This window comes from Sardina pilchardus, chromosome 4, assembly GCF_963854185.1.
Source record: "Sardina pilchardus chromosome 4, fSarPil1.1, whole genome shotgun sequence".
Lineage (NCBI taxonomy): Eukaryota > Metazoa > Chordata > Actinopteri > Clupeiformes > Clupeidae > Sardina > Sardina pilchardus.
In genome coordinates this window covers 10100961-10123865 of record NC_084997.1, presented here as the reverse complement: position 1 = coordinate 10123865, position 22905 = coordinate 10100961, and the positions used below count along the sequence as shown (strand labels likewise).

The 22905-nt window shown below is 40.7% G+C and overlaps 2 protein-coding genes across 6 annotated transcripts; one reads left to right on the top strand and one right to left on the bottom strand.

The window, feature by feature from the left end:
• Positions 1 to 3062: 3062 nt before the first annotated feature.
• gmppaa (GDP-mannose pyrophosphorylase Aa) lies at positions 3063 to 10772 on the top strand. 2 transcript variants are annotated; one of them, XM_062534063.1, is made up of 13 exons: positions 3063 to 3388; positions 3813 to 3910; positions 4120 to 4223; positions 4414 to 4606; positions 4877 to 4936; positions 7202 to 7332; positions 7487 to 7501; positions 8001 to 8135; positions 8240 to 8337; positions 8423 to 8469; positions 8569 to 8661; positions 8907 to 9075; positions 9850 to 10772. In XM_062534063.1, the coding sequence occupies exons 1-13, from the start codon at positions 3349 to 3351 to the stop codon at positions 9948 to 9950; spliced, it is 1284 nt and encodes a 427-aa protein (XP_062390047.1). In that variant the 5' UTR covers positions 3063 to 3348; the 3' UTR covers positions 9951 to 10772. The 2 variants fall into 2 exon arrangements, with proteins under 2 accessions (XP_062390047.1, XP_062390048.1); XM_062534064.1 differs by lacking the exon at positions 7487 to 7501 and having other exon boundaries at positions 3064 to 3388; positions 9850 to 10765.
• Positions 10773 to 10906: 134 nt separating this feature from the next.
• Positions 10907 to 17971, bottom strand: si:ch1073-416j23.1 (rac GTPase-activating protein 1). 4 transcript variants are annotated; one of them, XM_062534061.1, is made up of 18 exons: positions 17911 to 17927; positions 17589 to 17644; positions 17407 to 17495; positions 16027 to 16229; positions 15776 to 15912; positions 15612 to 15684; positions 15381 to 15434; positions 15179 to 15271; positions 14170 to 14320; positions 13921 to 14069; positions 13678 to 13839; positions 13498 to 13593; positions 13209 to 13407; positions 12395 to 12500; positions 12139 to 12271; positions 11582 to 11705; positions 11322 to 11433; positions 10907 to 11205 (listed from the first exon to the last, which is right to left on the bottom strand). In XM_062534061.1, the coding sequence occupies exons 2-18, from the start codon at positions 17621 to 17623 to the stop codon at positions 11151 to 11153; spliced, it is 1971 nt and encodes a 656-aa protein (XP_062390045.1). In that variant the 5' UTR covers positions 17624 to 17644; positions 17911 to 17927; the 3' UTR covers positions 10907 to 11150. The 4 variants fall into 4 exon arrangements, with proteins under 4 accessions (XP_062390045.1, XP_062390044.1, XP_062390046.1 ...); XM_062534060.1 differs by lacking the exon at positions 17911 to 17927 and adding an exon at positions 17806 to 17861 and having other exon boundaries at positions 17589 to 17671; XM_062534062.1 differs by lacking the exon at positions 17589 to 17644 and having other exon boundaries at positions 17911 to 17971.
• Positions 17972 to 22905: the final 4934 nt, after the last annotated feature.

Here is a 22905-nt window from a genome sequence, read left to right as displayed (position 1 = left end):
ACATAGAATGCAAGTAAAATCAGTAGGCCTATCTGTTGAAAGGCCTGTTGATAGCCAAGCAAACATGTCTTGGCTATAATATGGGGATATAATCCTAAAGAAATTAAAACAAATCTCCTTCACAGTGATACAAATAAAGCAATGTTCACTAGATGCACCATTCACTGCATTTTGCATGAAGTTGTCCTGCGAAAGGAACATTCACTGGGTGCGACAACAGCGGGGTCAAAAGCTGTGTGTGTGGAGAAAAATCTATCCTCATCTCTATTCTAGCCAGGCATGGACTCCGAGACTCCTCTGTATTCTCAGCCCCTGTGGATTAGGAGCTTATCAGTAGCCCACAGGAGCAGCTTTGTCAGAAGCTCTCTCGCTCTTACCCCTCTGAACGCTCCTATCATGTCCTGGTCTCCTTTTGCTGCGCAATAGTCTGTGAATCAGAGACTTGCATTTTTCCTTCTCTTAGAAAGGGAAATATTAAATCCTCATAATGTGCCTCATACAAAAATAACCACACTGTGGTTATTCTTTTGTGTGGCTTTGAAGTTAATGGAAACATGGACTTTGAAAGGATTCAATCAGATCATAGCAGAAGCGAGGCAAATATATTGCTTAGGTCTTTCAAGGCTATGGCATTCTTTAATGAAGACAAGGCTTTGAGTCATTCGGTACTGTCTTCTGTGATGCCTTTCTCCAGGATAAGAAACTCATAGTAGGCTACACTTTATGACTTTTGATACCCCCCCTCCCCCCCCAAAAAAAAAACACCACCACCAACAACAACAACAACAACACCCCGTCCTACAAATAACAACAACAACAATAACAACTACAACAACAACAACAATCAAGAAAAAGAGGTTCTTTCAATTTTGCATGCAACAAGACCCTCTTGCTATGGGGGCCCGTTTCCACCAGTGTTATGCAAAAACACTCAAAATATAATAATTTCAGAAAGCTTATTATTTTGAGATACTCAGGGTTTCTCATTATTTATCTTACTGAGTTATTGTTGCGAGAAACAAAATATCTTAAATGAGCTTCCATTTATAGGTTATAGGGTTTATATGAATGTTTATGAATGTTGAATATTTCACTTAAAGGTAGCCCACACTATGCAAGATTTCCACCTTTACAAAGCCAATTTGATGGTAAATGAACTTGTAATAGCCAAATCGTTATAGCTATATACAGCAGCCTTATTGTTGAAAACCAGCCATGCAACTCAAGAATGTGGCCCAACAAATCTCATGAGAGTCGTGAAACACCTTGTAAGTAGATATAGCTCTTTGGAGATAGTTTTTGCCTGTTGTTAATCATTCACCTCCACAACAAAAGCATTTTAATGAACAGGGGGGATAAGTCACAAGAAGTTTGCTATTCACAACAGCAAAATATCAGTAATATTTAAATATATAAGTAAAATATAATATATTGTGACTAGAGGGCTAGAGGGCTAGAGAGCTAGTCGCTATAAATACCCAAACCTAGTGTACCTAACAAATTATGTGTCACTTGTTATGTGTTATCTGTTTTTTCTGGTTGGCTTTGAGTAAAATATGTCAATGTGACTAGGGGGCAGACTTTTCATGCTGTGCCTTTCCCTGTCTTAATGGCCATAGGATGGAAATTGTCATGGGTGAATTGCATCACAAATCTCTCATTTACATTATGCTCATTCGACTTCATGCAGTGCTGCATAGACTTGGTCTTTTGCACAATTCAAACATGCATTAAAGGTATCACTGCAGTTTCTATTTATCTAGCTATTTTTTCTATTGGGCTCCCCCTACAGTTGCGGAGTATTTGTATTTTAAACATCTGTCATAACATCATCATGGCTTACACCCTTCCCCCTGGACATGGCACATGTGGATTTGTTGACAAGATAATCTCCAAAGAGCCATGTCAACTGATTTTGCAAATGTCATACAGGATAGGATATTGCATAACTGGCGCAAAGCAATTTGTGGTTCTCAGAGTCAAGGAAGTGTGAAGTTGCAAGGTTGGTTCTCTGTAGATGGGTAGGTTATGGCTGTGAATGCTCACCATTCTCCATATCACAAGTTAGTTTACAGAGCCTGGGGGAACCCAGATGAACCTGATAGAGAATCTGAAATCGCTCTGCAAGTCAGTTTTGGTAAGGAGGCCATTTTTGACACTCATTTCCAATGTTCCAAAAACCCAGACACCAATCTCAATCGCTTATCCAGCATAGGGCGGGCTTTATATGATGACAGATAGAGCATTCAACACAACCAATGGCTGTGCTGATGGCGACAGGATTTAACAGGTATGGAAGTGTAGGTTTTTTGGAATTGAATAAACCATTGCATTGTTATGGTGCAAAATATATTTTTTTATTATTGAGGTGGGCATTCATTTTCTTTAGCTCCTTGCATTCCCTCTCAATAGTTTCACATTTCCTCTCAATAAGATTGTGCTGGGAATGAAAAAGTATTGCACGAAAACGCAAAAAGTTTTGTGAGGGAACAATACATTTTCACCTGTAAAAAACAATTCCCACCATGACCTTTCGGGGTCTCCATACATTTGAGTTATTTCCTTTAGGCTACATCAAATCATATTGGCAGACCTTTCAGAGTTAATCTTCATTTCACCACATAGTGTAAGCCTACATCTAGGCCTACCCAATTTTACAGTTTTTATTTATTTATTTTTTTTTTTATCCCCAATTAGGCTATAGAATTTTGGGAACCACACAGAGACATGTGACATGTTTTATTGATATTGAAATTGATATAAGGTTGTTGATGACTCTTTTGTCTAGCCTAGGGATAATGCATTATTATTATTTGGGGCCAAATTAACACATTTTATTTTAGATTGTTCAGACGATTAATAGGCGGATCTATTGATGTGGTAGATAAATTATGTCTTTGTTAGCCTAACGGTTGACATCATAACATCAACGTAACTATGCAGCTGACAGCAACAGAACTATGTAGCAGTCCTCTTATCCACCTGCTGCGCTCGAGTCGTCAGTGAAGTTACTTTGTAAATACCTGCAGATCTCCCATAATGCCCAGCTGTATTTTGAAGGGTCTGGCTGACGGGGCTGGCTTGCGTTGTTGTGTGCGGATGCAATTCTCTGGCAGCCTTTCGCCATTCTGAAAACTGTTTTACGTTAGTAAAGTGTTGTCATTTAGTTGGCCTGCGATATAACGTTAACTCGGAGGCAATTTCAGTGGGTGATGTTAGTAACGCCGACAGTAACTCATTAAAACAGTCGGACATCTGTAAATATTGGCATAGCTTCTAGCTAGCCACTGATCCACCTCGCTAACACCAATACAGTTAGGATAGCTAACGTTAGCTTGGCTAGTCAACATGTTGAAAACGGTCATACTTATCGGAGGTCCGCAGAAAGGTGAGACAAACCACTCTGCTGTTGAAGTTGTGTGTGTGCCATTACATTTATGGTTGCTCAAATGTGGTTACCAGATGCTTATGAAATGTGTGATCGGCCAGAACCAACTAGCAGCTAACGTCAACCAAAGTTTGTCTCGCCATGGCTAATCATATCTATGATGGCTAATGAACCACACTTCTATACTAAATTGCTAACTAACTAACCATAGTCAGTAACGCCACTAAAAGACCCCTGACCCCAGCTGGAAACCTTGCAAATGTCTCCAATCCTGCATCCTCCGTTCTAGGATAGCAGTGACGTTACAGTCATTTACAAGTTACCTAGCTGTTGCAACATGGTGTTATTTACCACTCTGTAAACACTGAGACTTGGTGATTGCGAAGAGTTCATAAACTTGTACTGTGTTATACAATTAAAATAGGAACCCGGTTTCGACCGCTGTCGTTTGAAGTCCCGAAACCATTGTTTCCAGTGGCAGGCGTGCCAATGTTGCAGCATCACATAGAGGCGTGTGCAAAGGTATGTGAAGTTGCTTTCGAGCCTCAAGCTTCAACTAACATACTGTTATTAGACATACACTATATTGGCAAAAGTATTGGGTCATCTGCCTATAGTGCATATAGTGCCCCAAGTGCAATTGATTGATTGTATTGTCATGGGATATTAGGTTTAACATAATGGGAATGTTGATTGAATAATGACAAGACCAGGATTTTTGTTTTTTGTAGATACCAAACATGAAAGAGATCCTGCTTATTGGATTTTACCAGCCAAACGAGGAGCTCAATCGATTCCTGATGTGTGCTCAACAAGACTTTAAAGTTTCCATCAGGTGAGTCATGGATTCCAAGTCATTTACTTGTATAATTCAACAGTCTTACATCAACAGTCTTACATCAGTCAACATCATATCTTACTTGGATATAATTCCTATCATATATTATGATATAGGTCATCTGTTTCATTTGTTTCTTGATGTTTGTTTGAGCTAATGAAATAAATATCAAGATCCTGCCTTCTAGGTATTTGCAAGAGTATGCAGCTCTGGGGACAGGTGGAGGCATCTATCACTTCAGAGATCAGATCCTGTCTGGAGCTCCAGAGGCTTTCTTTGTCATGAATGCTGATGTGTGTTCAGAGTTTCCACTCCCTGAGATGCTGGCGTTTCAGAAGGAGCATGGAGATGCATACAGCTTCGTCATTCTCGGGACTACTGTAAGGATAGACATATGCCTTAATACCATAACTATACCATAGCCACAATGAAAGAGATGGGGGGTTTATGCATTAACATTTATGCACTATGTTTATCCATCTCTGATTGAGAGTTTAATTGGTGTTATGGTAGACAATGTGTTTTAGTATAGGCATGAGGATATCTCTAAGCATAACTGTTCAGCTGTTGCATTTGATACTTCTTTCTGAAATATTGTCTATGCATGTTTCTGTATTCAGGCTATTTACAACCTTCTGTTGTGTTCACAGGCCAACAGAAAACAGTCCATGAACTATGGATGCATTGTGGAAAACCAGCAAACAAATGAGGTACATTTACACAATTTCAAGTGTCTGTGTTCAACAGGTTACTGATAGTTTTGGTTTTGCCATGATTATTCACTCCTAACATTCAGTAATAGATATTTCTACCTTAACTAACTGTCTGTTATTTCAGCCATAGCGGCCACATCTAACAAGTCTGTGTAGTGCAGTTGCAACACAGTTGCAATTAAACAAAAAAACCTTCTAATCCAGTACAATTGAGGGCAACAATGGTTTTCTGTACTTTGTGTATCTTTCTGGAAATATCCCAAATTCCTCTGCAATACCTCTGGAAAGCTAACTTTGCTCTTTACCATCAGGAATGGACATTTTGTGCCCATGTGAATGAGTAAGCCCAAAAGGCGCATTGGAGCACTGGTTTATTTGTAATGCAGTGTTTATTTATTTTTCAACATAGAGAAGTATACACAGCATTTGCAAATAGGAACGGTGACATTAGAGTGAATAAATTGATGGTTCGGATTCTTTGACGAACTGGTGACATTGACTAGGCTGGATGAACCCTGCCTGAGCTTCCGGTGAATTTGGATTTTGCCCGGCAGCTCAGGCTGGAAACCTGCATATCTATCTCCTCTGTTCCCTGCTAGAACCTTTGGCTCCAATCAGAAAATAGCTTATCCAAAAGACGCACCGGATCGTTGGTCTGATTGGTTGAAGGACTATGGAACGGAGCGTACAGAGTCATTTTAACGATGCCCATTGATCACGCCTCTTGTGCAGTAGAAACAAAGCGCAGCCTCCCCATACTAATATTCAATCTTAAAAGATTGAGCTTAGTATGGTGATAGCCAGACTAGACACTGACCCAAACAGCTCTCCAATCGATGTCTCCCAGTAGATTTCCTATATCTTTCCTATAGTCTTTAACAAAATAGAGGTTCCTAGATGTGCCATCAACTATGAGTAAATAAATGAGACTTTCTTCGGTGCCCTTTGTATCATTCTACAACCCCAGAAATGTAAATAAAAACCGAATGTGAAAATATACAAATCGTGTAAACCCATATTTAGCAGTAAAAGGACCTAGACAACATACCAAATATTAATGAAACATACCATGAAAATGAAAAATTGGACTATTTCAAGAAGAATATATGTTCATTTTGAATTTGATGCCAACAACATGTTTTAAAATCATATTCCATTATGCATCTAATTTGACAAATCTGGACTGCAGAGAGGCCATTTTAGCACCTGGGTTTAAATATGTGCGGAATTCATTTTGGCTTAGTATTCCTGAAATATTCAAGGTCTTCCCTGGAACAGACATTGCCTGGATGTCAGTATGTGTTGCTCAAAACCTGTATACATCATTCAGAATTGATTGTGATTTGTAGGCACTAATGCTCCGCCTCCTCCACACAGTTTTGGCTATTTTGGCGGCAGGTTTTGAATTTGAAGCTAAGAAATCTAAAAATGATTGTCTAGCTGAATTACTGGAGCACTAGTTTATTTGTAGTTCAAGGCTCATGCAATACATTGCAGTAGTGAACCCAGACAAACCCATCAGCAGATTTGAATTTGCACTGCAGGTCCATTTAGAAAGGAGCCCAATGGTGCCTGTTTCCACAGGCGTAACCAACAGTGAAATTAAACTTGAATTTGTCCACTTCAATCTTACCAAATCATTTCAGATGTTCAGCAAACACATCTGTGTTGTAAACTAACATCTTAAATGGAGTTGTTTACTTCGAGTCAATTCCAAGGAAAATACTCATTCTGAAACAGATGCAAATTGGCTACTTTCCAGACCAACCTGCAGAGCAAGTTAAAGTTTGCTAACAGGTCCGTCTGGGTTCGCCCAGGCTAATGGTATAAGAATTTTGAGCAGTTTGAAAACTTCAACTAAATAAAAACCTGTGGAATGTGCTCACTGGTCATCAAGCAACTCCAAGCTGCTTGTTTGTTTTTGTTCCCGGAGCGGCATAAACTTTTTGCAAAATACGTGTGGAGACTGAAAGCATGCGAAGATGCATAAAAACTGAGATTGAAATTCATTGATCATTATTTAATCAGTGAAACATTTAAGCACTGCATATTTGTGTCATTTTGACCAATTGGTCTGCAAATAATGGATATATTGGATTTGGAATTTAGTTAGTCAGTTTATAGAATACAACTAGTCAGTTTAAATTGTACAACCAGAGGAATTGACCATTTTTTCCATATCAATGAACTGTGAAACATTTTACATGATCTGCTGCATTTTGTTTAATAAATAACATATTCATTGTTTAACCCTTTTTGTAGGTTTTGCATTATGTGGAGAAGCCCAGCACGTTTGTCAGTGATATCATAAACTGTGGGCTGTATCTGTTCACGCCAGACATATTCCAGCACATCGGAGCCGTCTTCCAGAAGAACCAGCAGGACATGCTTCTGTGAGTGGGACGGGCCCCTGTGTGGGCCGCCGCCGCCGTGCTATCCTTGCTTTTCTTTTTTCATTCAGTCATTTCCATCCTATCAGTCTCTTCATTTGTCTTACCCCCCCTCCTCTTACCTTACATCACTCTGTTTGCTGATCGCTACCATCAGATATGCCGATGAGGGGTAAGTTGGAGTGACCTGGTACTGTGGTGGTTGTAGTATCAGATGTGTTGTTTTCTGCTGTCTGCTTGTAGTTTGAGTTTGGTGCGACATCCACTTGCGTGGTGCATAGCGTACTAGATGAGGTGTTGGAATGTGACACGGTTTGGCAATTGTGGTTTGGTGTCTGCCTTGAACTTACCATGTATGTATGTAGCTAAGCTAAAGTAGGTGTCAAGGTGATATGCTTGTTGTAGTGTGTTTACCAAAACAAAATTGTTTAAATTTGTTGTTGAAATATAAAACGTGGTGTATCGTCATTTCCTTTTGATTTGGGGGGGGGGGGGGAAACCTAACTGCATTCTCAGTTTAACCTGCAACCAGCTTGGATTAACTGTTGGGCAAGCTTGAACTTGCTTTCAGCATCTGCGTGTTTGCCTGTTGTCAGTGTTAAACATTGACATTTGAAAGCAGTGTGAATGCGTTTTAGACTTGCTCTGATCCAGTGAGTTCTGTCCATCAGGGACGAGCAGTCGAACGGCTGGCATCGGGCCGAGGTGATCCGTCTGGAGCAGGACATCTTCACGGCGCTGGCAGGCCAGGGCAAACTCTACGTCTACAAGACCCACCGCTTCTGGAGCCAGATCAAATCAGCTGGGTGGGTCCTGCTTCGCCACTCGCTCTTTTGTCGGCCTTTATTGATTGTGTTGTTGTTGATTGACCGCACAGATCAATTTACCTTTTTGATTTGTATTTTCAAAGTTCTGCAATATATGCCAGTCGACTGTATCTTAACCAGTACCATCAAACGCATCCAGAGAGGCTGGCCGCAAATAAAGATGGAGGGCCCAAGATAAGTGGTAAGTATTTTTAAGCAACAATGTGGAATTTTATTCTTTCAAGTGTTTAATCAGACTGTGCTGACCATACTCGCTTTTCTTACAGGAAATGTTTACATTCATCCGACAGCTAATATTGATCCGACAGCAGTGGTAAGTTTAGCTGATGAATTTGGTGATAGAGGGAATGGCACTTGGAACATTGGAGGGTATTATGATTACGTAACAAAAGCATCTCTTATGTGTTGTCAGCTTGGACCTAACGTATCCATAGGGACCGATGTGACCATAGGAGCAGGAGTACGCGTGAGAGAATCCATCATCCTCCATGGGGCCACATTACAGGCAGGTTTAAGGCAGTGCCTACTACCTAGTCAGCTTTTTGCTGTTATTGCCAACCATTTGCAGCATTTAGCAATATTCAGTTGAAGTTTGTTTAGTACTGTTTGTTTTAACACTGAACGGATAAGTTCTGGTTCAGTAGGCAACTTGTTTAACAAATGCACATAGTCATGCTAAATCGTATCACTGTTTAAACTGGGTAGATAGTGTCCACTGTGTATCTGACTGTAGTCTTTGCTCCTCCGCAGGACCACAGCTGTGTGCTGAACAGCATTGTAGGATGGGATAGTACTGTAGGGAAGTGGTCAAGGGTGGAGGGCACGCCCAGCGACCCCAACCCAAATGACCCCTATGCTAAAATAGACAGTGAGACTCTCTTCAGGGAGGGGAAACTCACTCCATCAATAACCATTCTGGGTGAGTTCATTTTTGTGTGTTTGTCAAAAGATGCTTTATCACCTGCCACACTCTCATGCACAGTTCACTGATTCACTTGTGTGTGTATTATTTTGAAACAATCTAAAATGTTCAGGAACATGCAAATAATACATAAATAGGCCACACACACACAAACACACACACATTGGAAAAGTAGTGAGCCGAAAGAATGGGACCAGTCATTCTTACTAGAGGCCTGATCTTCATTCTCCAGCCGCACCTGGACTTGTCTTGTCTTCCAGATTGACCAGCCAGATCACACGTGTAGAGTGCAGCTCATTAAGAGTGTGTAATGAGTTAGTTCAGTGTGCTGAAGCGTGGAAATGGGGTCCTTTATGTGCCCGTTAGAGCTCCTGTTCTGAGCAGTGGACGGTGTCTTTTAGACCCAATTCTCATCTATCAGAAAATAGTCCACAGAGTCAATACGTGAATAAGTCACACTTCCCAAGGAACAATAATCATCTGTAATTTAGTTTTAAAAGACATGGCATTGCTTCAGCCAAATGTATATATACCGGTATGCTAGTGTTGGTTTGAGAGAAATGTTTATGACTGAAAAGATATTTTGATCATTGTTGCATTATAGTTATTTCATTTATGACATTATCGCATTATTGCATCCCATTTATTTATTCTATTGCGAAAATGATTATTCAAGTTATGGTTTTATTAAAACATGCTTTGTTGGTGAAAGGAAGGCAAAAAAAGAGTAGGTGCATATTTAAGATTAATATTTTTTTTTTATCTCAACAGGTTGCAATGTGAATATCCCATCTGAAGTAATCATACTGAATTCTATCGTCCTTCCTCATAAAGACCTGAATAGGAGCTTCAAAAATCAAATCATTCTTTAGTGGACTTTTTTCAGTTTTATGGAATATGTGATCACTATTGGCTTATTATTTTGTTGAAGTTACAGGGATTAGTACATCAGAATGCGATGTGACAAGCAGAATGTGATACATAATGCACAGTTTCTAGTAGGCATTGAAGTTGCACTCAAAGTTTACCTCATGCAAGTGAAGGCACTTGAAAGGTGCAATAATGTTTGTGTAGATGGAGAGGAATCGGGCAACTCAGAAAATGAATGTGACTGTTCTGTACTGGCATGCGGGATTGGAACCTTTTTACACGATTGTTTAATTATAAACACACTTCGGTTAGTAGTGTAAAACAAATGTTGAAACCACTGTTGGGGAGACACAGCATAATGTTGGGGAAATTGTCATTCAGTCAGTTTATCAAGTTCTTATCACTCTGGCAGTGTTACATCGTCGCAATGATGAATCTGTTGAACTTCATCAAATGTCATTGTGTCATTATGTTGAAAGGCTAATGGAGGCCTTCATGAAAACTTGAACTTTTTTTGACCTGCAGTGTAAAATAAACCAAGCTACTACCTGAGTGCCAAGAGACTTTAGAATGCAGGGGGGAAATGCAATTGACAATGTTAAATTGTAATCATTTGTGCATATTCACACACCCACACAAACTTTTTCTTTTGGATATTGGAAGTATTGGAATCACAATTTGTTATGTCATTGAAGGCCTTGATTGGTGGTTTTATTGCCACAATAATCACACACATTAATCAGAAAAGCAATCAACATATTGTATTACCCTTTCTGTACTGAGCCGGCTGATTTAGATTGTAGATAAATCCATCAACATCCATTTGACACATTAGAGGAGAGGATGGATTTTTGCCCTCAAAAATGATCATAAAACAAGCTCACTGAAACACAGAATTTAATTGTTTAATCATTCCGCCATTAGTAAAAAAAAAGAAAAAAAAATAAGATTACGGAACTTCATTGCAAGAAGTATACACTTTATTTCAATCCAACACCAAAATATTCAGCATGCTGTACACACATCTTTGCTGGTAAATATTCAAGCTGGCCAAGATGTTTACATGCTTCCAAAATTGTAAAATATTATTTTATTTATTTAGATGTTCATACACAATATTCAAATGACCATAAAGCCATTTATTTTATTCAAAATAATGAATGAAGTGCGAGTCACGCCGATGCAAGACATTCAGTTCTGCATCACTTAGGGGAGGTAAAGAAACGGTTCTTTTTTGGTTCAGGCCTCTGCTTGCCTCTGAGAAAGAGTTAGATGGAAAATGGCAGTCGGGAAGGCAATCATGGTTGTAACTGAATGATGCTATACAACAGCAATTACTAAACATTTGTAAAGACCTGGAGATAAAAACTTACGAGCTGCCAAAAGCATTGCCAAAGGTCCTAATTCTTCCTTTTAGCGCACTGGTGTTAGGACCCTTGGCCCCAGCCCCAGTCTCAGGAGAAATGACCGGTGTAAACATGCGATCTGGATGGGGACAACAGAGAACAGAGTACAAGAAAGTAGGTCCCGGTGAGATGTCCAAGAGAACTTCATTTGGGATACGGCTAGGAACATACATTTACAAAAGGTCTAACAAATGTATTCGCAGGATACGCTGTCAAAATATATTTACCCCTATCAGTGCTTTTTCCTTCAAAGTAGATTTTTGCATCAATTGGAGTTGATGCGACACTCCTTTCGTTTCTCATGAGGCCTTTCCAATATTCAGCACTAAAAGACAGCAACCTTGTCATGACCTAGGAAAGAGAATGAGAAGTTCCATTTTCAACACAACAGTCACTTCTTTACATTAATAATCATATGCATGTGACAAATAAAACATCCTTGTATCCTTAGAATCTATCGTTGAGAAAACTTAGGGCAAAATGCATAGCAATGATACAGCTGTAACCTTCATGATAACCGTTAAAATCAGGTCATTTCAATCATACATCACCAAATAAAAACATATGATGTCTGATATTTCATCAGGAGCCACTTTCGGGAAACCGAATCCCCTTTATGCAGAGCAGAGGCCATAGACTGCAATGGAACAGACACTGCCTCCGCTCTGCATCAAGGGGGATTTTGCCCTCCCCCTTATCTTGTGTCTTCCGGATTTCCGGAAGTGGCTTCCGATGCCATCTTGCTCCGCCTTAACAATCTTTGGATAAATACAGCACTACAGACTTTGGGCTGTGTGGTGGTGTCACTCATGATGGTCATTGGTGATGGTTCGGACATGCTGTGGCCAATGATAGTAGGCCCAAACACTCTGGCCAGGTTGGTAAGATCCATCTGACACAGTGGGCTCTGCATGACTCTGTATAAAGATCCATAAACCGTAATTACTGAATTCCAAAATGCACATTTCTACATGTGTGGTTTAAATAGAAAGAATCCGCAATAAAAGGGCTCGAGGGCATTTTTCAGTAAGCAGTGTTACCTCTGCAAGTGCAGCATGAGGAAAGCCAGCGTTTGCCTGTTGACAGCAGGAAGCTCTCCTATGGCCTGAAACATCATTGCTGCACTGTTGTCATCCTCTGCAATCTCTGTGACAAATAATCCATTGCTTTCAGGCCATCCAGGACAATGAAGGAAATAAACCCTTTTCACAAAAGGGTGTGAACAGAATTAAAATGTATAGCATTCCTGTCATGGCTGAGGACTATGGGATTTGGAATAAAGGACAACAAAAACAATCACTGCTGCCACACCAGCTTTAGAAATCAAAGAGCATGAACCAGACATAATTCTCATTTGTATGCTTCTTCCATTAGTGGCCTTGCAAATTAGATGATGTGGCCCTCCCTCAAACATCCATTTTAATTTCTCATTTAAAAAGGGAGGCGCTATACCCTGAGGTGACCCTGCATTTCATTGTCGCTACAAAACTGATATACTTACTATGATTTAAACACTGTAGACATCTGATGCTTCCTAAATGCACCACTTAACCTTCCTTCAAGTACACAGACAAGGCAGATATGAATATGCAGAAAGCAAATGCGCTGAGAGAAGATTACTTGTTGATTATTCAAGTCTGATCTTCAAATTAAACCATAACCTTGATGTATGCACTAATGACAAATCCTGTCAATCCCCCATTTAAAAACATGAGTCATATGCATGTTTATAAGCCAGGTTTGATGCCCAAGTCTCAGCATTGGCAAGAACGTGACCCGGACACCACGACTGCTGTAAAAGGTAACCCCCGGAGTCAAATGCAGTTTTATTATGGATGAAGAGGGCAGACCTACCACTGGCCTCCATGAATTTTTGGTGCAGCTGGAACGTGATCAGAGGCTCTTTGAGTTTCCTCAGGAAGTCCTTGAGGAGGCCGCAGACCACATGGATATCGTCTACTTTGTGGAGGAACAGCGGGCCCTTGTTGGTCAAGTACCTCTCCCTCAGTTCCTTGACCATACGTTCTCCTCCTGGCACACGGTAAATCCCTCTCTGCACCACACACACACAAATAACATGTTCAGTTATGTTTCTCTGTGGCATCACCAATACAGTCCAATGTACAGTAGAGACAAACATTACCTCCTTAAGTCCTCGTTTCTCAATTTCATTTACACATTGCATAATGAGCACGGGGATTCTTGGGTGGGTAGAAGGAGCAAAGGTTTCCAGGGTGTCCTGAAAAGGAGAAAGAAAAACAAAATGAGGGACAAAATGTTCACCAATATTATGAGCTCATGTGTAAATAGCAGGGTAAATTACCTCAGTAACTTGAGGGTTGCCATGGGCAATTGGAGAGCAAGACTCATTACACAGGTGTTTACATTCGGGGTGGGAGAGGATCCGACAGTCACGACACTTCATCGCCATCTTGCCAAAACGGATTCGTTTTCCACAAGGCAAACATGTTTCGGGTCTGATAACCTGAGATCAAAATGTCAATGCTACAGTACTGACAAAAGTATAGTAGGTTTCAAAACTTCTCAAAAGTGAACATTATCTTACAGTTTTGGGTAGAAAAACATGACGGAGGGTTTTGTCCTCAGGAGGAGTCGGGGTCTCTGGCAGTTGGGGTTCTACAGCCGTCATCTCCATCTCAATTACAGACGGGGCCTCCATTTTGGATTCATCATGACACCACACAGAGGTCTGATCTGAAAGCATTATATACATACATTTGTACAATGCATTTTCCCTGAGCAAAATACTATACACATGTATACGGACTACATATGTGACATATGACTACCTTACCAGAGACAGATGGGAACCTCTCATAGATGTGATTTCGACGAGGCCTTTCAGTAGGTTCTTGAGTTATGTCGATGACCAGCTGAATCGAACTTCCATTCTCTGGAGTGCTGACCGACGCCTTCACTACTGTCGTCTCAACTTCCTGAACAGACTGAAAAGACAGGAAGGGGGGAAAAAACAGCCTCATGGGAGTTTGTGTCTTCCCACCTTCTCTCTCAGGTCACAACACTGTGCAGTCACATTGCCCTACTCAGTCTGCATTCACTTTCTCATGAGGACAGATGGACTTTTTCAAAGTGCTGAATTGCCTTGTTCCATTTCAGCGGTCCTTGTCACCCAAGTGGGAGCGGGCAATGTCATACACACACACAGCTTGGGTATGGTCCACTGGTGTTTCCACCTGAACAGAGAGGTGGGCACGGGGAGGATGATGCCATGCGCGGAGTCTGGGGACTGATGAATGAGCTCTCTTATGGGACATGACACCCCACTACTCCCAACAATAGAAGCACAGTTTTCAAGAAAGAAATGGATGGAAATGGCAGGGGGTTTCATGGGGCACGATGAAGTGTTAATGCTTTGTTAACAGGCAGAAAGTAGAAGCACAGTCAGAGGAACTGACCCCTCCCCCACCCCAAATAATGAGACCAACTTTTATTTCACTATGCCTGAAAAAACAAGCAAAAACAAAAAAAAAACATTTGTGGACCCATAAAATGGGGTGTGCTTTGAGAAAATGCATAGTTTAACTGCACATTTCGGTTTGCAGGGAACATTAAATTGCCCACTGTGTTTTTGAAACTTAAGTCTTACAGGAGCATTTGAATTGCCCTTCATTAAACACAAATTATCACACTATATTCCCTGCCATTTTCTGCCCAGTTTGTGTTAGTTTAGTTGTTTTTAAGTTTAGTTTTACTATGGCATATCTCCAAAAAAGAAGACTGCTATAACTTAAGACTTTAACGGGTGGGAAGAAACAAGGCAGTTGAGAGTTGTGTCTACTTACTTTGTCTGTTGCCCTCGCTCCGAGGTAATCTCCTGACCGGCCATTTATTCTACTTCGCCTCTGAGTGTGGGCACTGGGCCCCATGGAGGAGCGCTGGAATCAGCCAGAGTTCATGCCATCACAGCTGTGCCATCACAGTAACCACACAACACGGTCATCAGACTGAGAGGCTGTGTAGACAGTGCATTGGGACCTCTCTTACCCTTTTCTCTCGCGCTCTTGACTTAAGAGGTTTCAGCACGGCTGTATCCAAGTCCTGTAGGAGTTATGGGACACACGTCCTTAATTAATAGGACGCTTTGACGCTCGTATGAAATCAGTGGTAATGATGGGCTGACTTTGTAGATTATGGTAGACTATCAAGTCAGAATATCTCAAATGAAAGAATAAATAAACAAACAAATGAATGAAGAGAGAAAAGAGAAAAACATACCAGATCATCGTCAGTTTTATCATAACTAATGTCAGAATGTGAGAGGAATGAGGACTCGTCAATGATGGACAACCTGTAAAGATATTTGGCTGATTTCATACACTACTCACAACCTTTACCTCACTCGCCAAATACACAACACAGAATGATATAAAAAAATATACCGTCTGCCTTTCTGCTGTGGAACAGTAAGTCCTCTATGATTGAAGTTGGCCAGCATAGATCTCTGTTCATCATTGAGACATGCACTCGACTTACTGTCATTCACCAGTATGTCACATATCAATTTCATCTGGCGTTCCTGTGGAACAAATGGCACAGGAACACAGGCATCAGAATTCCACCCATTTAAAATAGACCACACATATTTACGATAGTTGATTCAATGTAAAACCAAGGGAAACCACTAGATTACCAGGTACTGATAGTTAGCTTCTGCCTTGTGGCGCTTCTTGATCTCTACATCAACCTGGTTACGAGCATGTTTCAGCTGGACCTCTAATGCTGCCCGGACTACGTCAGACTTCAACAGCAGCTCCCTGCACTTCTTGAGCTCCACCTCAGCACGGAGCCACTTCGTTCTGGTGACCTCAAAGTTCCTTGCCATCTGAAGAAACACTGATTCAAAAGGTGTGAGATTGACAGCAGCCATTCACTACATACCAAACCAAGGGCAACAATGTCTGTTATGGTGTTTCACTAGAAGTTTTAAACATTAGGCTACTTTGAAAAACATTTTATATGACAAGAGTAAAAGAATGGAGGCAAAAAAGGGAAAGCTGAAAGCAACGGGGGTTTTGCCTCTCTGTATTTGGAGGATGACCATGAGAACCTTTTCTGATGATGAACACCCAAGCCTTTACAGAGACAGAGGAAGCATTCCCTTTTCAATTTGAGTGTCCATAAACTGTGTGCCCTGTTATTGTATTAGTTGGGCCTTGGCATCTGCCCTGAGTGGATTGGGCAGCAATAGATGTCTAAAGATTGTCATCGGTAGCCTATTAGGCCTATGAAGCTTGTCCAGCCAAGATATAATCATTAGATATAACAAACTCATGTCAGGTCTGAAGTACTTTCACTGCCTAGGGTGCCTAGATTGTATATTTTCTCTGATTCTACCATGTCACTCATTTCTTTAAAAAATAAATATTGTTTCAACAAAAACAAAACAAACAAAAACAGGAGAGAACTCCTCAGCTTAAAGAGAAGGAAGCTGCAAGGTCGAGAGCAACAGAATTTAACACACCAATTGTTATCCTTGTAAGTGACTTGGCAAGTGCAACAAATAAAGGCTTCACTAAATCCCTTCCTCAATGGGCCGTAGCTGATTAGACAGCAAACTAATGGAACTGGAAACCAAGACTTACGGTGGCCTATGTGGTGCACTGAATCTGGACACAGAATAACTGCATTTAGACCAAATAGCTTATTTATGGAAGCCTTTTTCTGCCACTTGGGGGGGAAAAATCTGTTATAATTATAACATACGAAGCCATGATTATGAGGAAAATAAGTCATAATTTTGAGGTTAACATTAAAAGTCAAAATTATGAGAATTTCATGATTATTAAGAGATAGGAAAGTCATGAGTGCCATAGGCCTAATTGTGCGATAAAAAGTCAAAATTATTGAGTATCTCATAGTTTTGACTTTTTATCTAATAATTATTACTTAAAATAAAATTGTGCCTTTAAATTTCAATCTCAAAATTTGAGATTGAAATCTCAAAATGTGAGATTCCGGGCTTCCATAGTCAAGTAATCAAAGTGCCCTCGTAAGAAGTGATGCCACTTACCAAGTTCGGAGTTAGAGACATCCTCTTCCATTGATATTCTTTGAAGACACATGGAAAGAAGGTCTTTAACAAAGCTTTCCCCCATGGAGCTGCGAGAAACGACAGCAGGACAGGTTATCCAGAACTGCGATAAATATGTTTGAAGTTTTGTGCACTGCTAAATATGAATAACAATGTCCTACCGACTTGAATTCCAACCACCGATCGACGGAGTCATTTCCAATATATGGCTCAAGGCCTGGGTAGACCAGATAGAAACAGGAGGCTATGCTTGTGCAAAGTAACCACGAATTGATCAATACCAGCCAAAATCCACGAAACATTTGTAGACAGTGATCAGTCGCAAATGCAATTCAGGTGCATAGGGCAAACGCATTGACATCAACTCGGAAAACTTACCGTTATCTTTAAACAGTTCTACCCGCAGTCTACCTTAACAAAAGATGTACAACGTTTTGAGATAGGTAATTTCTTAATTTGAACTATTTGTAGCCTACTACTCACCTGTCGCTCGACATAGCCTATCCACTTACTTCAGGAAACTGAGGGTGGCGTAATCGAGCTGAAAGCAGAACCATCCGCTCTGGCTGAAAGTAATGGCCCACACACGCCCCTGTGCACGGGAATAACACATGGACATACACATTTTTTTTTATTATTATTATTTTCTGCAACGATTGCTTAGGTTTTCAAATTATAGACACCAACCGGTAATCAAGTCAGACGGCTATTTTTGTAATAATCTCTCATGGTTCTCATCTCATCGCCAGCTCAAAAAGTGAAAATTAACAAGCAAGCCTACCAGATGCATGCATGATCAAAAGATGGAGGAGCAGCATCTTCCAGTGAGTAGCCTACAAGTTAAAGAAGAATGTTCTGTATATCGTTTAACAGTTTTTCTCCATTTGTGAAACAGTCATCACCACATTGGAAACTAATGCTTGATTAACTCTCCAGGCTACAGCGCACATGATGAAAACAATGCCATGCAATTTCCTGCCTCATCTTGTGGTAGGCCTATGTTAGGCTTTGATAACATTTAAATTAAATGTATGAATTCAGAGGCATTCCTAAGCCAATGCTCATATCAGCAACAGGCCTACAAAAATAGCTCCACAGTGTTATGAATCAGATTCAATACTTTTTGCACAATACTGCATGCTCCTGAGTCCTGCATCCAGGAACCCTCCATCTTCCCTTTTTTGTCACTCAGTATTGGCCAGTGTGAGATAGTGTGTTGGTGTTATGGGAGCCATGGGCCTTATAGCCTTCTGCCCATGTGGAGATCTCAACTCTGGTCTGACCTCCTCCTGCCATCTCGATTTGCGTCATACATTTTTTGGATTAGACTATGTGCAGTTTGGGATTCGATGGTGTAATGATTCATGTGGCCAATTCTTGTCAGCATAATCCCATTTGTAGATGTGTCACCATGACATCATTCCATATTCAGTATTTCAGCCAAATGAGAGAGGAGGAGTAGGTACCACTCCTTTGACCTGATGTTGGTGAGATAAAGAGCAATCAGTAAATTCAACACGCTGACAGGTCCCATGTGCTGATTGTATACAGTAGATACTGTTCCAGGGGATGTAATGGAACCTTGATTGGTTTACTTTGGTGTCTCTCCCATCTGTCGCCATGGGATGCAAGGAGCTAACATTTTTGGCATCATGGACCTACCTGCCTGACAAGCAATTAGCGCGCACTGTACCCAGTCAGTGGAGGCCTTGCTGGGACCCAGTGGGGCATCAAGCATCAGTGAAGCGGCGCTAAACCACTTTGTTAAATCATTTCTGTTCTTTGTTGTTGGGTCTACCTGTCTCAGCATTACTTGCACCTGCATCTGGTGGAAGGGTTAGCTTAGATTCACAGTCAAAATTGTGTGGAACATCATCTGATCTCTTACTGTATTTTCATGGTTGATTGGTTGCTTGATTGATTCTGTTTTTCCCTTAAATTGTACTACTTGTTCATCCTCTCTCATATAGCCTGTTGTTTCAGCTGCATGAGCATGTGATATAGACAAGGCCAAATCTTGAAGTCAGCCATATCTTTCATTGGCTGACGGCTGAAATGGAGTAATGTTTGGCCTCCCATCGTGCAAGAGGCATCGCATCAGCAACATGTGCAATATGTCTCCATAACGTGTGTGGCTGGAAGTTCCAATAGCAGCATGTGGAGCACTGTGCCAAAAAATGGTTCTTGAGCAGTAAGCTTAAGTGGCTTGGCAGGAATGCACTGCTGTACTGATTTGACTCATTGACTGTAAGCTCAAGGAGGCCGTTGGGGATGATACTTTTTGAATATGGCAGAGACAGTTTTTCACTGGCTAATCATGGAAGGATGAGTAACCATAGAGTGCAGAGTGCTGGACAGGCCGTTGTTAAGGCCATTTTTGGGGTAGAAGAACTATCATCCTCAGACTGATTATCTTTTTTGACCCAATTTTGTCTGATTTCTGCTGTATTTATCTGCTATTTGAATGTTGAGTTACTCTCAGAACATATTTGCCTAACATTCCAATCTAGTTTTCTTTCTTCTTTCAAAAATATTTTAAAATAAGTACAAGAAGTAGATATATTTTTAGAACATATTGTGCAAATACATTGGATGAGAACATTATATATCCTCCTTTTCTTCCTCTGTACTTGTTCTCACTGATCTCGATAAAGAATGATGGGGTGGCAACAACGGGATAGTCTATCCAGTGCTAGTTATAGATCAGTGGGAACGAGTCTGGAGGACCGAGGATCGAGGAGGGATGTTGAGAGAGGCCCCATGTTTCAGAAAAGCAGCTTCTTCCTTCCAAATAATGATATGACTCCTGCCTCATTGGAGTAAACTTTGATACGTTGTTTTGGTATTTTTGTGCTCGACATGGATTGATTAAGAAAAACTAGAGTACTAAGATCACCCACAATAAAATTGGACCAATCTGTGACTTTAGTGGTAAGACATAGTTTTGAATTTTCTTTATAGTTATTTTTTGTTTTCATTCAGGTTGTCTAAGAAAAGCGGCTGTCAATCAATCAACGCATGAATGTGCAAGCACAGGACATACTGTAGCTAAGAGCCTGTGTCAAAGTCCCCAGAGCAGACCTGGTAAAGCAGAAATAATATGAACTGCTCCAAATGCGAGGTCAGTTGAAAGTACGCTACACGCATTTGGAAGCCACTGGAAGTCAAACTCTGTTAATCTCAGGAGAATTGCATTTTTGTGCAATTTAACATGGTTGCTTATGTTGTATGAAATGTAATCGTCTCCGAATTGGATAAAAAGCAGTGTATTGTCACTTCTGCCCAGTAGAGGGCAATGTAGGTATTTATAGATATGTGCAAATGTTCACCTTTTCCATGTCTTTGCTCTCTGGTGATGATTAGGGAGGTGTTTGAGCACAGCTTTGTTGTATTTGGTTGACTCCACGGATCCCTCTAATGTAAGCAGCTCAGTGGCTTCAGAAGTGGGAGTTGGTGTTCAAAATCCTCCCTTATACAAAGTGTTCTACTTCCATTGCTCTGAAGCCACTTTAATTTAGCACTTAGGAAAAGTATTACAGACCTATGTGATACAGCTAAACTGATCCCAGCTTTGGTCTGGTTGTATGAGTGGACTCCTGCGTGCATGACTGTAAAAAGCTTGCCATTAAGCTGCTCCTTGCCTTATGCCGCACAGCAAGAAAGAGTATAGTTTTGCATGGACTGCTTCAGACATGAAGTTAGTTATTGAATGAAATTGACAGTGCAAACAGAAAAAAAGCAGATGTTGATAGAAGGACTAAGGTTTTTTATTTAGTTTAAAATAAGATTTTATTTGCCCTAACTAATTTATTTTGACCATTTGTCGGTCCAGATTAACTTTAATGTAGCATTGATGGAGAAAATGTGTCTTGTTCTTACTTGTTGCGGTGTAGAAAATGACATGGATAACAAAAAGGGGATATTTTAGAGGATGGAATCCTTTAATAGCCAAGAGTGAAAGGCACGTTCTTCTGTTTTAGTTTGTGGGCAAGTACAAATGTACAAATATTCCTCCGACTACATGCTGCCTTTACCTTCCAAACTCGTCTGACTTCACCCATCAGCCACACGCCATTTTTCTCTATATCTCCCCATGCCCCCATGCCTCCCACTCCTGCTGAGCACAGAGCTCCAGTTTGGTTTCTGTTCTCCAACGTAAACCCCCTCTCATGCTCTGTGTTGATAAAAATGTAATTCCCATTTGCTGCATTGTGCAGAATGCTAAATATTTCTAGGCTTCGGGGTGCCCTCCTATTTGCATTGTTTTAAAAAATAATCAGTTTGCAGTAATAACGAGGCGTTTGATTCATTAAACACATTTTAGCTCTGGAGAATGTATTTAAGAGAGGTTTAATTTCTCACAAATAGGCATGGAAAAATGATTGTTTTCAGTTTAATGCACTTATGTGATGTTTTGTTTGTGCTGGTTGAAGGAATAGTTCAGCATGGGGATATACCAGGGCAATCTCCTCCGAATTTAAAATGGTTGATATCGCAGTAATTAATTTTAGACATTGTAATTATTGCAGCCCTGTTGTTTCTCTGGTCTGAATGTGAAATTAAATGTGCCTGGAAAGGTGGGCAAGATGGCAGCTTTATCCATTTCCCTTATGGAACCCCATATGGATGCTATATGGTGAAGTGAGGAGAGCTGTTTCTGTTCTCAAACACTTGAGCACTGCAGTAGTGAATGGCGCCCTCAGGCCGTCAATGGAGACTGAGCTTTAAAGTTGGAGAGGAAGCCTTTATATCTCAGCCAGTAAATTGGCATCACCCAAAGAGCTTGCAGCATTTGCATCTGCTAACACGGGGCTTCTCCTAGCCTGTGTAATGGTGAGTGTCTGCTGGCAAATGTTTCCATCCTCTCCTCCACCAGCCCTTGTTGCTCTGCGAGAGGACTTCCCTCCCTCAGGCGATATTGATACAGCATCAGTGGTGGAGGGCAGGGATTATGGCAGGCGGATGCAGGCTTATTTGCAGGGCTCCGTTATTCCCAATTAGGTAATCACCAGCCCTCGCTTAAGCTGCTTGTTTTGGCCAATTGTTCATTTTCACACATTAGGAAAGAATCGATTTAACATTGATAAAAGTTCTCTCCAATTGCAGTTCCCTGCAATATTGAGTTGAAATGAGGAGAAAATAAATGCTTCCTTTGAAGTACACTTATGGAAAAGACCTCTACTGAGTACATCATGATTTACATGTCCGGCCCGTATATATGGATCCTGAGCGAAGTCAGCTGAAGCAAATTTATTAAAGCAAGACATTGCAGTTATTTTTATCTTGAAATAAAGGCTTCAAGCTCAGAGTGATGCTGCAGTGACTTATATAGTATGGAGAATAAAGTGCCTGAAATTGCCAGTGCATGACCGGGATGCATGATATTGCACTATGTATGACTTTGTCGATCGAGTTGGATCATGTTTGGATTACAAACTGGGTACTGTTTTTGTGCTAAATGGTGTTGAATATTGACGC